At 42.0% G+C, this 16,873-nt stretch overlaps 1 protein-coding gene across 1 annotated transcript; it reads left to right on the top strand.

Annotated features, from left to right (window-relative positions):
* Positions 1 to 7,124: 7,124 nt before the first annotated feature.
* On the top strand, positions 7,125 to 8,063 carry LOC309544345 (olfactory receptor 6B1-like; the record flags this gene model as incomplete). The annotated part of the gene is made up of 1 exon (XM_082243246.1): positions 7,125 to 8,063. The coding sequence occupies one exon, from the start codon at positions 7,125 to 7,127 to the stop codon at positions 8,061 to 8,063; it is 939 nt and encodes a 312-aa protein (XP_082099372.1).
* Positions 8,064 to 16,873: the final 8,810 nt, after the last annotated feature.

Genomic DNA, 16,873 nt, shown 5'->3' with positions numbered 1-16,873 from the left:
TACAGAGGACACGGACGATACACCTCCCACAGAGGACAGCCTTTCGTCGCCTCTGGGCAGCCTGGCACACATGAGCGATTACATGCTGCAGTGTCTCCACAACGACCGCCGAGTTGCCCACATTCTAACTTGTGCTGATTACTGGGTGGCCACGCTGCTGGATCCCCGTTACAAGGACAACGTACCGTCCTTAATTCACTCACTGGAGCGCGATCGCAAGATGCGCGAGTACAAGCGCACGCTGGTAGACGCCATGCTGCTGGCATTCCCATCTGACAGCGGGGCCACAGTGGAAGCACAAGGCAGAGGAGGAGGAGGAGGAGGTCGCCAACGCAACCAGGGCACCGCCAGCACCTCAGAAGGCAGGGTTAGCATGGCCGAAATGTGGAAAAGCTTTGTCAGCACGCCACAACAAACAGCAGCACCAGCAGCTCAGATGGAACGTCTTAGCAGGAGGCAGCATTTTACCAACATGGTGGAGCAGTATGTGTGCACACGCCTACATGTAGTGAATGACGGGTCTGCCCCCTTCAACTTCTGGGTCTCCAAATTGGGCACATGGCCTGAGCTTGCCCTTTACGCCTTGGAGGTGCTGGCGTGCCCTGCAGCCAGTGTATTATCTGAACGGGTATTTAGCACGGCTGGGGGCGTTATAACAGACAAGCGCAGCCGCCTGTCCAGAGACAATGTGGACAAGCTCACGTTCATTAAAATGAACCAGGCATGGATCCCACGGGACTTTTCCGTACCTTATGCAGAATAGCAATGGATACCGACCTTACCCACCCATTGTTCCATTTTTGCTCTTTCTCACTCTTTTGGGGTGTACCCTCATTTAAAATTTTTGAAAAGAAGCAGTGTTGGCTACCTCGTCCTCCTCCTCAGGGCCAGATTAATGTAGGGGCTATTGGAGCTGCAGCTCCAGGCCCCTACCTTTTATATAGGCCCCGGGTTGGCCATATTCACTGTTACCGCTCTTCTGTCACTTGTAAACACAGAAGTCTGGCTTCTATGCTCGCTTCCCCAGGCAGCACCCTCAGAACCTCCCCACACAGCGTGAAGGCCGGACAAGGAGGGACAGTTGGCGATGCATGGATGTGTTTATGGGCTTCAGAGACAGCATCCCATGTTGAATTAGGCATGCATGGCTGCACCCTTCCTCCTCTGGGTGCATGGCAAGGCACGGCCCTTAAGGCCCTTCAAAATCCTCAGCACCAAGCCCATGATGCTGTTAATCCGGCCCTGGTCCTCCTCCACCGCCGCTTCCACCTACACCGCCCATAGGTGTGCGCAGCCTATTGCATTAAGGTGTGCACCCCAAAGTTGAAATACACATGCATGTGTTTGCCAGCAGGGAGAGTAATGTATCGGGGCCATGTACCTGTAGGCAAGGAGAAATAGAGCAGAGCAGGTCCCAGGGAGATCTTTCCCATCTCCTCACTGGCAATGCTATGTGCCCTAGGTGATTAGGGTGTGCCCAGGCACACCCAGCACACCCTGTGCGCACGCCTATGTCACCGCCACATCCACCACCACCTCAACCTCCCTCCTACTCCATATGGGCCTCGTCCTTCAGAGATGAAGAAGAACATTGTTTTATTTTTCTGTTTTTTTTTGTTGTTTTAAGTTATTTCCCTATCCACATTTGTTTGCAGAGCACTTGCCATGCTCTTAATTACGTTTTGCTGCCATTTGCAGCACTCTAGCCCTTTCCTTTGGTGTTTTAGAGCCATTTTAGTGCCTTAAAGTTCGGGTCCCCATTGACTTCAATGGGGTTCGGTGTCCGGGAAAAGTTCGGTAAAAGTCCGGGACACGGACCCGGACTTTTTTTTAAAGTTCGGCCGAACCCGTCGAACACGGACATCTAGGTGTCCGCTCAACCCTAATTGCTAGCTCTTTAGTTTCTAACCCAAAAACTACAATTTGTTTTCTTTTAACTTGGGTATTTTACTTTTTTGTATTTGTTTTAATTTTGGGTGTATTTGAGGGCAGCAGTAAGTGCCCAGTGTTAACACAGTTTGATGATTAGGTCAAAATACCTAAATTTTGAGACAAAATGTACAGACAGCTGTTTACATAAGAAAAACAGAACTAGAACCCTCATATATGGGTGAGTAAAATGAGCTAAAGACATCATAGCCACATGGAGGTGTCTTAAAGAAAAGACAGAGTTGCAGTCTTTAGGGCTGGGTGGATAAACATTGGCCAGTGACACTACAGTTTGATGACAGCATCAACAGCTCTAGATGCACAGACAAAATTAAATGGTAGATGACGTAAAAAATTAAGGCATCAGCCCTTAGGTTTAAGATGGTAAAATTCGCCAGTGACTAAAGTTCATCAGCAATAAAAATTGGTCTGGATCTGGAAACAGGCAGAAGTTAGCCATTTTCCTAAACAAATTACAACTAAAACCTGAACTAAAAAGTCCCAGATCTGAAAATATATATTAAATACAGATTAAAAAAAATAATAAAAATGAGAAAAAAACAAAAAAAACATAATGATATGATCCTATGTTTCAAACCAATATACTATTTAGTTACAACTGTAAAAACACTGTGCCTGTGACATCTTATTCACAGATCCCCAGGCAAACTGGGAAGACACAGAGTGGAGTTACATATAATTTTCCACTGTCCCTATTTTCTCCACACTGGGATGCTAGTTCCCATTTGGGTATTTTTTTATGAGCCTGGGTGGGTCTGATGACAAAGGAGTGGAGATGATTGGGCATGTGAATGGTGAGTACCGCCCACAGTTTCCTAAGACATTGATGGGATGACATCAGAATATTACCAAAGAAAACTATGCAGTGTACTATACTGTATGTACACAAAGGATGCCATATTTACTCAATACACGTAAACAGACTATGCATAGTTACAGCAAGTCTTCAACGTATGAACAGTTTTGACAGTATCAACCTTTTGACAGTAAACATTAAAATAAATCCAGGAGTTTTATCTTGTAATTGGTTTATTCACAGCAAATATTCTACAAACATTGGAGAGATAATGACAACTGTATAGGAAATAAAGCTGTATTGTTTTTAGGTAAATATTGGTGAATAAAAGATGGACTAAATATACTAGGGGTACCACACCCCAGATGTATAGTAACTCAAAATAAACACAAAAGGTTGACTTTAAAGGGGTTGTAAAGTCAGAAGGTTTTTTTTTATCTTAATGCATTCTATGCATTAAGATAAAAAACTTTCTGTGTAGCAGCCTCCCTAAGCCCCCCCCCCAATGCTTACCTGAGCCCCCTCTCGATCCTGCAATGTCCATGACTGTCTCAGCCATCTGTGGCAACCCTCCTCATGGGCTAAGACACAGCAGCAGTGCCATTGGCTCCTGCTGCTGTCTTACAAATTTAGTTAGCCAATGAGGAGAGAGAAGGGGTGGGGCTGAACCACAGCTCCATGTCTGAATAGATACAGGGAGCTGTGACTCAGCTTGGGTGCCCCCATAGCAAGCTGCTTGCTGTGGGGGCACTCAATGGGAGGGGCCAGGAGAGCCGAAGAGGCACCCGAGAAGAGAAGGATCCAGGCTGCTCTGTGCAAAGCCAGCCGCACAGAGGAGGTAAGTATAACATGTTTGTGTTTTTTATTGAAAAAATGAGACTGTACAATCACGTTAAGGTACCAAATACAATAATATAATCAATTACTTTTATTAGCTACAGAATAGCATACCAAGACCACCAAGACATACCAAGCTACTAATGACTAAAGAAATATTTTTAAGCGATGATGCACAAGTATAACTATATATATATATATATATATATATATATATATATATATATATATATATATATATATATATGTATGAAAAAGAGTTGATTAATTGTTTTACTTATTATTCTCTTTTATTCAATATTTACTTTAGATGTGGCCCTGTTCATTTTCCTGAGGAAGTGGAACTTGGTTCAGAGAAATGTGTTGAATTTGGCCTCCGCCCCCTTATCTGATCTAGTTAACTGTATCATTGAGTGATTATGTCTTACTTTATACAATTATGATATAAAAATTATTCAAATGAATATTCTAAAACTGACAGGTGTGGGTTGGGAGCATTTTTTGAATAGAAAGAGTTGAACAAGTAGTATTTATTTTTAAATAACTAAAAATAATGTACACAATGAGCAAATATATATTTTAGTATTATTTTATTCTGTATCTAATAAAATAAATACATTTTATTATCAAACTTGCTTTTAATTTGTAAACAACTTGCTGGCAATAGAAATACATCACTTTGGCTCATGAGACATGGTAATAATTAATTCCTTGAAGGAATGTTTTACAATTTATTTTTTTTAAAAACAAATACAATATATATTCTAAGAAGGGCTATGCTTTTCTACAACACACAGTTTACTTATAAAAGCAACTATGTGTCACGCTTGAAAGTGGACAGAAGAAAGAATAGAGGCAATACATACTGTACATGACAAGCAAGGAAGAAAGTTATATATTTGGCAATATTAAGCAGTGTTTTATTCTGAAGTACTGTTTTTCAGGGAGCCAGAAAGTAAGAGTTTTTGAAGTACGGAAAAAAACTAAAAACAGTATTTACTTCCCTCTCTGCAAAGACCTTAGCTTTTAGCTTACAAAAAAAAAAAAAAACCTGTAAGAACCAAGCAACAAAATAGTGATTTTTTTCTTTTTCTTTTTCTTACAAGACCACTGAAAAAGTAAAATTTTGTACATTCCTATGGCTGAATAAAATTAAGCAAGATGTGAGCTTTTACCATATGTTTTAAGTTAAAAACCACAGCTTTCCTTTAATACCTTGTTTTACTGTGAAATCAGTAATAGCTAGAGTTTATTCATACGTACACATTTTTCCAAGCTTTATATTAAGAAAATGGTAAAATGCATTAATTTATGCAATGTATGCTTGCATTTATGCTGATATCAGTTTCTAAGTAACTATAATAACTTTTTCATAGGCTGTTATATTTTTAAGATAGGTTGAGCTGTGCTTGCCACATAAAAAGCTAATTGATGGTGGCAGGGATTGGCAAAACTTTGACCTGTGTATAACCCTCCCTATCGTTATTCCAATGGTTAGATTGACTTCTGTCAAACAGACCCAGTGGATCCACTGGACCCGCTGGAAAACTTAATTTGTGTGATTTCAGGATTTCTTTTTCCATTTAGCCTGCTTGCTAAATGGAAAAAAAGAGTTGTGTGTAACCCACTTAAGTCTTAACATGTAGATCCTGACAACAAACTTCTCTTATTTGCTAATTTTAGCATTACATATGTTAAATATACCATTGGAAGCATTTTGTAATATTTGTTTAATAAGTGTAAAAAAGACCTTATGATTCTTTTCTGACTGTTATCAATAACAGTGCACAAATTAAACATCCTACAAGTCAGAATATTATTCAGGGCAAAGTGTAATTTGTGTTGTTTTAGAAATATTGAAAGATATATGCTGCTGGTGCTAATCTGAAAGGAGAAATTGCTGAAATTTCACAACAAAGCAGTCCTCTACCAAAATGGCACTTGAACTCTCAGAATGGTAACTGATTGTTAAGGATAGTTAACATCACGATGCACTACCACTACTGACCATTATTTATATGACATTTGCTACTCAAGTAGATTTAAAATACTTTTTTTCCAAACAGTATAGATAGAGGGTTTAGGAGCCAAGAAAGTTTATCATTTCTACAGGGCTCACACCTCTAAGCACCCCTGGTCAATGAGGTTGAACGAATAGTGAGGTTACTATTCAAAAAACTGTTTTTACCCAAAAGTTTGCCTACACTGAAATTCTGTCACTGCAAGTTCCCCCATGCAGAGGAGAAATAGAAGGCAAGCAACAGAATACTTAAAAGTAAAAACATGTGAAGTCCACAGTCCATTAAAGGGCAATGGTGGTACTCCATTGTAGATCACCGTTCTGTCCAGTGGGACCGGGTACCTTAGCAACTGCATAAACCTGTAAGGATGTAATTTCTAGAAGATCCCCCCATACAGGGGGTACTCCTGGGGAGAAAGCTGCAAAAGAGGACCATTTACACCGTTGATGGTCCTCTTTTGCAACTTTTTCCCCAGGAGCACCCCCTGTATGGGGGGATCTCCTAGAACTTACATCTTTACAAGCAACAGAATACACCACACTAGGCACAGTGCTTTATCTGCTCTTTTGCTAAGCAATAAAGGGTTTCTTTGAAGCTCCTACCAGTTCCATTTCTGGGTATCTTTTACAGGAAACTAGTGTTTCATCTCATAGTGCAGGATTACTACCATTGCTGCAATTCAATAGAGCTTAACACTGTGCTTCCAAAGATAGTATTGAAAGCATTTCTATTACCTATTTCTCCATTGTGATCTAAAAGATATGGCAAACAATGAGCTTCAAGCATCTGCATTTAGATTATTTCTTTCTTTTGATAATTTCTGGGTAACTTTTTAGTACTTCTGAACACCACTCTTAAGCTGGTCATACATGGATCGCAATTTGGCCAGTTGAGCAGGGACAAGTCAAATTTCAATCCATGTATGAATACTCGCTTTGTATACAAGTTGATTTATCATACAGCCAGCCTGTCAGGTTTTTCTTGAATGATTAGTGCCACCAGCTATAGCTGGCAACACTAATCATTGTGTTCTGCTGGCAGGGAAAGCTCCCACGCTGGCAACACTAATCATTGTGTTCTGCTGGCAGGGAAGTCTCTCACAATAGCACTGAGGGAGGGATTCCCATATCAACACTGACTGAATTGATGGGGGAATCAAACAATTTTCTTTCCTTCCACCCATGGTGAAAGAAAATAAAGTTGCATAATCTATAGTCTGCCTTACACTACTATCAAATGGATTGGGCAGGCAAAAAGATAAAACATACATACATTGACTGTCAGTTTTATAGATCACTTCTTCAGAGATATATTTTTTGATGTTTTGTATTACAAGCACGAACAATTTTTGTTTTTGGAAAGATGCTCACAATGATAGCTAAAATCATAATGTAAACATTTGTACTCAGCCCACCACAACCCTTTTAACTGAGGGCTATTGTGTATAAAACTGAATTTCATTGAACGTATAATAATTAACATTACCATCATGCTTTTTCCACTCTTATTGATTCACTTAGATGCATGTCAACCAAAGCAAAGTGGGTGAATTTATAATTCTGGGGTTTCCTGGTTCTCTTCGTTTGCAATATTTTTGCTTCCTGCTCCTACTGATATCATACCTGTTAACGCTATTGAGTAACTTTGTAATCATCATTATTACATGGATAGAAAGAAGTCTGCACACACCAATGTATTATTATCTACGTAACCTCTCTTTTCTGGAGATTTGCTATGTTTCTGTAATTGTGCCCAAGATTCTCACCACTATAACTCCACATGGGAGATATATTTCTTTCCCTGGTTGCATAATACAGATGCTTTTATTCTTTTTCTTGGGATCCACAGAATGTTTTTTATTTGGTGTCATGGCGTATGACCGCTACTTGGCCATCTGCAAACCACTGCGATATACAACTCTAATGAATAATACCATGTGCTACTGTTTTAGTGTAGTTGCAGTCATTGGAGGCTTTGTGACCACTTTCCCAAATATTGTCTTAATCTCCCAGCTTCCATTTTGTGGAGGTCATAATATTAACCATTTCTATTGTGATACTCCCCCCATACTTCAACTGTCTTGTGCAGACACATACCTAATTGATATGTTAGATTTTGTGTGTGCTTCCCTAGTGTCATTATTTTCTTTCTCTGTGACTTTGATTTCCTATTTATATATTTTTGCAAAACTCTTACATATACCTATTAACAATAGAAGAAAAACCTTTTCTACTTGTTCATCCCACCTAATTGTTGTGCTTATTTATTATAGTACTGTTATATTTATGTATGTTAGACCAAAAGTAAGTTTTTCTTTTACTCTTAATCGAGTAGTTGCAGTTTTTTACACTGTGATAACACCTATACTTAATCCTCTTATATACTGTTTAAGAAATAAAGAAGTGAAATATTCCATTAAAAAGCGCTTGGGTACTTGGAAAAATTGTTATATACACTAAGATGGCAAACATATTTAATAAAGGTAATATGAAGTGTTATTTAACCACTTAAGCCCCGGAGGATTTTCCTGCTAAACGACCAGGGGGTATTTTGCGATTCGGCACTGCGTGATTTTAACAGACAATTGCGCGGTCGTGCGACGCTGTATCTAAACGAATTTGGCGTCCTTTTTTTCCCACAAACAGAGCTTTCTTTTGGTGGTATTTGATCACCCGTGCGATTTTTACTTTTTGCGCTATAAACAAAAAAAGAGCGTACATTTTGCAAAAATAACAATATTTTTCACATTTTTTTATATGAAATTCCCCCAAAAAAAATGTAAAAATCAAAATTTTTTAAAATTTTCGGCCAATTTGTTTTATGCTACCTATGTTTGGTAAAAAAAATCGCAAAAAGCGTATTTTGATTGGTTTGCGCAAAAGTTATTGCGTTTACTAACAAAGGGAAAGATTTCTGTCATTTTTGGTGTTTTTTTTTTTAACGTGTAATGGCGGCGATCTGAGATTTTTTTTTGCGGTACTGCGACATTGGGGCGGACAGATCGGACCCTTGACTGACATTTTTGACACTTTTGGGGTTACCAGTGACATTTCTACAGTAATCAGTGCTATATATATGCACTGTTACTGTAAAAATACACTGGTAGTGAAGGGGTTAACTTTATTTGGGAGGGAGGGGCTGTGTGTGTCCCTAGGGGTGTGCTTTCTACTGTGATTGGCTGTGGCTTGAGCTGTAAGGACACTGATCAACGGATCTACATAGTAGATCCATGTGATCAGTGTTTTTACAGCGAGGAGAATGACAGGTGGCTTGTTTACACAAGCTGCCTGACATTCTCCCTCTCCCCCGCCGATCGCCGAGTGACCGGCGGACATCGGGTCCGCTGGTCACACGCGCGGGGGGGTCCGTGACCGCGCGGGAGCGCGCCTCCGCGGGCGCGCGCTCGCTCCCCAGAGCCTCACAGGCGAGCGACGTAGACCTACGTCACTCTGCCTGTGAGGGGCTGACTGCCGCAGTAAATATACTGTGAGCAGTCGGCAAGCGGTTAATATATTTTAATACATTTTTACTTCTCTTTTTTATTATGGTAATGGCTAAAAATGTTTTTCTTCTTTTTTTCATTCAGGTAAATTTTAACTATAACTTCATTCCATCATCCTCTGCATGTTGGAAAGCATGCACACCATCATGAGTTAGACTCCGTTCACACTAGTGCAACTCCAAAGTTGCATGATTTCCAGTGTGACTTTGGAGTGCATCTCTACACTCTCTGGCACTCAAGTCACATCAAAGTAGCATGAAAGTAGTGCAGGAACCTTTTCAAAGTCACTGCAACTTTGAGTCTCATAACTTATTGACCAGCCTGCAACCAACCAAATTATCCTGTCTAACTATGCATTAAAAACAGGGGTTTAGTTTACACACATTTGCAAATACATGCATTAGTTGCAGAGCCACTGCACGGCACCCCAGTATTATCTGCAGTCCTAACTCTAAATTTTGAGAGCCTCCATAGTAGAAGCACATGCATTATAATGGATAGGCAGAGGGCAAGTGAGGCTGGAGGGAGCCCATCCCCCTTAAAGGCACAGGGGCGCACTGGACACCCAAAACACAGCACAATGGCAGCAAAGGTGTCCCGTGCATTTCCTCACCAGTATTCCTACAGCACAAACATGTGGCCACTGCCCTACCTATGACTGGCCTTGGCAGCAAGGAGCACATGTCAAACAAAAACTAAAGAAAATTCCTGGCTCAACTTACCAACCAGCCTGCAACCAACCAAATTAACCTGTCCAACAGTATATGTTAAAACAGAGGTTTAATTTGCACATGTTTCCAAATGCATGCATAAGCTGCAGAGCTACTCCACAGCATCCCAGTATTATCTGCAGTCCTAACTCTAAATTTTGAGAGCCTCCATAGTAGAAGCACATGCATTATAATGGATAGGCAGAGGGCTGGTAAGCCATTCCATGTGCATTTTGCTGCAAAGGTCAGTTATAACTGGGGTCAGTGGTCATTTGTTTATGCTGTTGGAATACTGGTGAGAGGATGCACTGGACACTTTTGAAGCAGTGTGCTGTGTGCTGGGTGACCAGTGTGCCCCTGTGCCTTTAAGGAGGGGTGGACCCCCTCCAGGCTCACCTGCCCTTTGCCTATCCTCTATAATGCATGTGTCCCGTTTATGGAGGCTCTCAAAATTTAGAGTTATGACTTCAGATAATACTGGGGTGCCATGGATTGGCTCTGCAGCTTATGAATGTATTTGCAAATGTGTGCAAGCTAAACCAGTGTTTTTTAACACATACTGTTAGACAGGTTAATTCAGTTGGTTGCAGGCTGGTCAGTAAGTTGGTTTTGTTTTGCATGCGTTGCCCTTCCATGTGCCAGTTATAGATGGGGCAGTGGCCATTTGTTTGTGCTTTAAGTCACATAGATCAAAATGGGTGCCAATGAAATCAATGGGCTGCGACTTGTCATGGGACTTATGTGTCAAAAGTCGCATGACAAGTCGCACTAGGTGTGAACAGAGCCTTAAATACTTAAATATATTAAAATAAGAGATATGAACATAATACTGCCTTGGTAAAAGCACCAATCATTGAAAGATTAAAATGCATTTGTCTATTAGGGTATGTGCCAATTAATATCTAAGTGTACAGTATGTGCTGTGACAACATGCTTAGTTGACACAACAAACACATTAATCATTTTTGAACTAACACAATGGCCATTATGCATAAAATCTCAATTGTCATATGGAAGTGAAAACAAACTGGTACAATTGTAACACCTGATTCTAAATGTGTGTATTTCATTTTTTTTATCTTTTCACCTTCCAAAAATCCTCACACAAATGATCATTTGACTCTATGGGGTTGATTTACTAAAACTGGAGAGTGAAAAACCTGATGCAGCTCTGCAAAGAAATTAATCAGTGTTCTGTCTCTAGAACAGAGAACAGAGAACAGAGAGTTAAACCTTCCTGCTCCATAAACTTCAGATACCATATTTCTTTGATCTCAAATTTATCAGAACAAGCCAGGTGAAACTACACATTGATAAAAATAAACATCAATCAGTACAAAACTGCATACAATAAAGAAACAATGATCTATAATACAGGATGGGATAACAAAAACTCACTTTTTAAGCTCTCTCAGGGGTGATGGCAAGAGATTGAGATAAACACGTCTTGCTGCCCTGCTGTATCTTCTCAAAATGGTGGCTGATTCACTTCCTGTGGAAATCCTACCCAGAATGCTCTAGTGCCTAACAACTTTATTTAACACATTCTGAGTTTACAATATGTAGTTATTGCAGAACTGAAGCTATACTAAAAAGGAACAGATGGCGCCTGCATTCTGCATATAACTGACTTGTGGGAATCAAGAAAACCCAACATGTTATTTTAAACAACATAAACACAAGTATACTGAATAAAGTCTGGTGGACAGAACACTCCCTGCCTGACTTCATGTGACGTCACTAACAGAGTCTTCTGCAGAAAGCAACAGAACAAGTTCGGCCACTGGTCTTAAAAATACTTTGGCCTCATTCTGCTGAAAGATCTTGACTTCAACTTTACGGACACGCTTATACTCACTTGGCAGTACTCTGGTGGCCACTCATTCCTTTGTGTCTGGCAATCTCTCATGAGCACAACATCACCAGGTTCAAGATTAGGTTTTTCAATGCGCCACTTTCTCCTTGGTTGAAGAGTAGAGAAATATTGTTTCTTCCACCGACTCCAGAAGGTATTGGCAAGGGTTTGTACTTGTCTCCACTGATGTTTGTAAAGGTCCTTTTCACAAAATTCTTCAGCTGGAGCACATACAAGGCCAGTCTTTTGAGTAAGTAATACGGCAGGTGTGAGAATCACTGGATCCTTGTCTACATCAATTAAATCAAATGTGGCATGGTCATTAATGTTGCTGTCGGGACTGCGCAGAAAGGTGGGACCTGTGAACCATGAAGTACTTTCGAGGCGGCTGGCTTCAACAAATCTGGTTGCTAGGTCAGCAGGATTGCAGTCTGTAGGCACAAAATGCCATTGTTCTGGTCGGGTGGACCTCCTTATCCTCAACACTCTGTTATTGAAATAGACATAGAAACACCTAGTTTCATTGTAGATGTAACCCAGAACTACTTTACTGTCTGTGTAAAAGTCAGCTTCTTGAATTTCTATGTTTGTCTCTGTTGCAATTAGTTCCGCTAGCTCTATAGCTAATACTGCAGCACAAGGTTCCAATCTAGGAATGGTGTGTTCGGGGAGTGGTGCAAGTTTTTCTTTACCCATCATAATCCCTATGTGGCATTGTCCTTTAATGTCTATGGTTTTGAGGTAGGCTACAGCAGCAATTGCTTTAACAGAAGCATCTGAAAACACACAAAGTCTTTGCATCTGAACTTCTGTAGATTACATGGGGGCATATGGGCATGGAACTTTGAGGCTAGATAGAGCTGTTAGTGAGTTCTTCCACTCTACCCATAGGCTCTTCCTGTCAGTGAGGAGAGGGTCGTCCCAGTCAAATGACTCACAGGTTAAATCTCTATGTAGTGCTTTATGCCAGATGATAACAGGGGCTGCAAAGCCTAAAGGATCATACAGGCTGTTTATAGTAGACAGGACACCTCTACAGGTAAAAGGCTTTTCTTCCACATGTCTGAGGCCGTTTCTTCCAGAGTGTCTGAGGCCGTAAATAGCAACTGCAGGGGAAGGGCTGTTGCCAAATATGTGCATCCTCATGCTGTATTCTGTGATGTCTCCAGAGGGATTGTTGTCCCTAAACCAAAGGTACCTTAGAAAGTTTTGGTGTTCTTCTTTAACAAGGAGGAATGGAGCACTTGTTGTATGTCTGCCATAAATGCAACTGAATCTTTACGGAAGTGGAACAGTCTGTTGTTAAGGTCAGGGCCAGAGAAAAGGACATCATTTAGGGAGACACCTTCATGCTTGGCGCTGGAGTGGAACACTACTCTGATCTGTGCTGGCTTCCTAGGGTGATAGACTCCAAATATAGGTAAGTAGTAAGTACCAGCATTCCTCTGAGTCTTTGAGGTTTGGGGCTTTCTCAGCATGACCATTCTGGAATATTTTCTCCATGAAGGAAAAGAAGTGTTTTCTCATTTCTGGTTTCCTTTTGTGTCTTAGGGAAGTAAATAGTGATGGACGAACATTGGCTGGGGCGGTTTGCGAATGTCAGCCGCAAATTTTCTCAAAAGTCAGCGAACCACAAGTTCGTGGCGGGCCCCATTGACTTTAATGGGAGGCGAACTTTAAAAACCTTTAGATCATATTTGCAGCCACAAAAGACGTACTAGCTGTGCACAAATAGTCCCAGCACATGGGCAATGTCATTACAGAAGTATTGCAATTTGAAATGTTGCCCTAAGTTTTTTTTTTTTTTTTACAGCAAAAAATTATTATTTTTTTTTTCATAAATCAGCCAGAACTGACAGCAGCCAGTAAATACATGTCTAATACATATAGGGTCCATTCACACATCTGTAAAATGGGTCCGCATCCATTCCACAATTTGGCAGAACCTTTATAGACCCATTGATTTTCAATTCCAGTCTGAAAAATGAGGCATTCACAGGATACAGAAGTAAGTGTCGGCCAGTATTGGCCCCAAAAATTAGCCCACATGGGTTTACCTGACAGCTAAGAACATAGTATTTGGTGGCTGGAGGTACATTAGGCATTCACACGATACATAAGTAAGTGTCGGCCAGTATAGGCCCAAAAAATTAGCCCACGTGGGTTTACCTGACAGTTAAGAATGTAGTATTCTGTGGCTGAAGGTACATTAGGCATTAACAGGATACAGAACTAAGTGTCGGCCAGTATTGGCACCAAAAATTAGCCCACATGGGTTTACCTGACAGCTAAGGATGTAGTATTTGGTGGCTGGAGGTACATTAGGCATTCACAGGATACAGAAGCAGGCGTCGGCCTCTATAGGCCCCACAAATTAGCCCACATGGGTTTAACTGAAAGCTAAGAACGTAGTATTTGATGGCTGGAGGTACATTAGGCATTCACAGAAAAAATAATTGTCGGCCCTGAAAGGCCCCAAAAATGTTCCATTCAATGGACATGAAATGCCTTTTATGCAGCTGTATGTAGCAAAGCCAAGGACCAAGAATTTCTGTGCATGGATGGCGGTCTGGCTGATATTTGTGGCCTGGCATGAGGAATTTCAATGAAACATGGTCTACTGGTCACACGTGTTGAATTCCTCAGAGATCCATGCCTCATTCCTTTTTATAAATGTGAGGTAGTCTACACTGTCATGAGCTAGGCGAGTGTGCTTATCGGTCACGATCCCCCCTGCTGCACTGAACGTCCTTTCTGACAGGACACTGGAAGGGGGGCAAGCCAACATTTCCATTGCAAATTGTGCAAGCTCTGGCCAGAGGTCAAGCCTGCCCACCCAGTTGTCCAGGGGTTCATCACTCCTCAGAGCGTCCACATCGGCCGTTAACCCGATGTAGTCGGACACCTGTCGGACACCTTTTTTTACACTCCAACATTTGGGCCACAGAAGCTTGCCTTTTTCCAGAACAACGTGACGACGGCATCATGGAAGGTGGAGTGGAGGACAAATGTGAGGAGAGAGCAGAAGGAGAAGAGGCTGGGCGGTGAGACCCTGGAGTGTGGCTTTGTGGGTTATGACGGTGTTGCTCCCACTGGGCTCGGTGATGGAATTTCAGGTGCCTTCTTAATGCGGTTGTCCCTAGGTGAGTGTTGGGCTTACCGCAAATTATGTGTTGACTGCAAAGGCTGCAGATGGCAACACTGTTGTCAGCAACGAACACATTAAAAAAGCCCACACGGGTGGCGTGGCTTCTGCATGGCGGCAAGCAGACGTGCTTAGATTGAGCTCCGGCATCATCTCGGTGAACTAACCCCTGGCAATGCCTTCTAAGGCCCCAACTTACAATCCAATGTCGGGCAAACGGTCTGGGAAGGGATCGACATCCAAGCCCCCCAACTCCGGGTCCATTAAGCGCTTCCTATCCACGGGGAGCTTGGGCTCCCATGCACAAGGGAGCAGGGCCGAAGCCTCGGAGTCGGGTAAGGCGCCCTCCGATTGCACCGCATCACCGCGCAAGCACTACCCTGCATCCTCCTATTTCTCTGACCACCTGGATGAGCCACCCTCTACTACCACATCTGATATGTCTTCCCTACTTCACGGCCTAAAGCAAGAGATTGGGGGCATGTTTCATAATTTGGAGCGGTCACTTAAAAAGGTGATCACTGCGGTCCGCTCTGATAGGTCTCACTTGCTTACAAGAGTAGAAGACACGGAGCGGCGGCAGGACACACAGGAGGACTCCATCAGGGAATTACAGGAGAAAGTTATGCAACTGGCGGTTGCCCACCATGCCACATTATATAAGATGGAGGACCTTGAAAACCGCAACCGGTGGAATAACTTACGTATTCGTGGACTGCCTGAGGCTACCAGAGATGATGATCTTGAAGCCACGGTGAGAGGCATCTTTAATTCTGTCCTAGGGAGAGCACCCACTGACCCCTTGCGCTTTGACCATACGCACAGAGCACTCAGGCCCCATAACTTATCCTCTGACCTACCCAGGGATGTTATCTGCCACCTGCACTACTTCGAAGACAAAAACGCCATCATGTCTAAACTACGCGGCACTCAGGTCATTGACTTTGATGGTGCTTCTCTCAAAATCCTTCCTGACCTCTCTAAAGAAACATTGGAGCGCCGTCGGGCACTAAAGCCTCTCCTAGAGCAACTCAAGGCAGATGGCTCCACATACCGATGGGGTTTCCCGGCTTGTCTCATCGCCACTAAGAACAGGCATTCTGCCACTCTACGCTTTCCTGAGGATCTTCCTGCTTTCCTCCAAGAGATGGGCCTCCCACTCTAGACCTCCCGGGATGGCATGATTGCATTCCTATCTTCACCTTCAAACCGGAGCCCTCATGGTGCAAAAAGCCCTCCAAAAGGATGCGCACCTCTGCGCCGTCCTCTGCTCGTAAGTCTGGATCAACCTCCTTGTAAAGCTTCTTCACTTGGCTGACAGCTTGCTTAGACTCTGCTTGTTTCCTTTAGAGCGGTGATTCTCTACTGCCGAGTACCCCCCATGTTCCCATGGGGGCTTTTACTTGTTTATTTGTTTACTCATTTACTTATTTCCTTACTTGTTTTGCTTGCTTACTTACTCATTTTGGGTCAGTAAAAGAGGCCAATTTTTTTCAAGACTAAAATACAATCTTAGAAAAGTATACTGTTATATAACACCTCACTTCAATCTGTGGTATTGGGGGGGCATAGGTTTATCACACCAGTTATACAAATAATTGGCCATTAACTGTTGTCACTGTGTGTAGCACAGTTAACACAGCAAAAGAGGCCACATTTTTGCAGGACTAAAATACAATCTTAGAAAATGATACTGTTAAATAACACCCCACTTCAATATGTGGTATTGGGGGGGGGCACTGGTCTATCACACCAGTTCAAAGAATTGGCCAGTGAGTTTGGCACTGTGTGTACCAGACTTAACACAGGAAAAGAGGCAATATTGTTGCAGGACACAAATACACTTGTAAACGTTTACTCAAATAACACCCCACTTCAATATGTGGTATTGGGGGGCCACTGGTCTATCACACCAGTTGTTCAAAAAATTGGCCAGTGAGTTTGACACTGTGTGTACCAGACTTAACTCAGCAAAAGAGGCAATATTGTTGCAGGACACAAATACGCTTGTAAAAGTTTACTCAGATAACACCCCACTTCAATCTGTGGTTTTGGGA

The sequence above is a fragment of the Pelophylax lessonae genome (genome assembly GCF_965119305.1).
Source record: "Pelophylax lessonae genome assembly, chromosome: 1".
Classification (NCBI taxonomy): Eukaryota; Metazoa; Chordata; class Amphibia; order Anura; family Ranidae; genus Pelophylax; species Pelophylax lessonae.
This window is presented reverse-complemented; position numbering and strand designations above follow the sequence as displayed.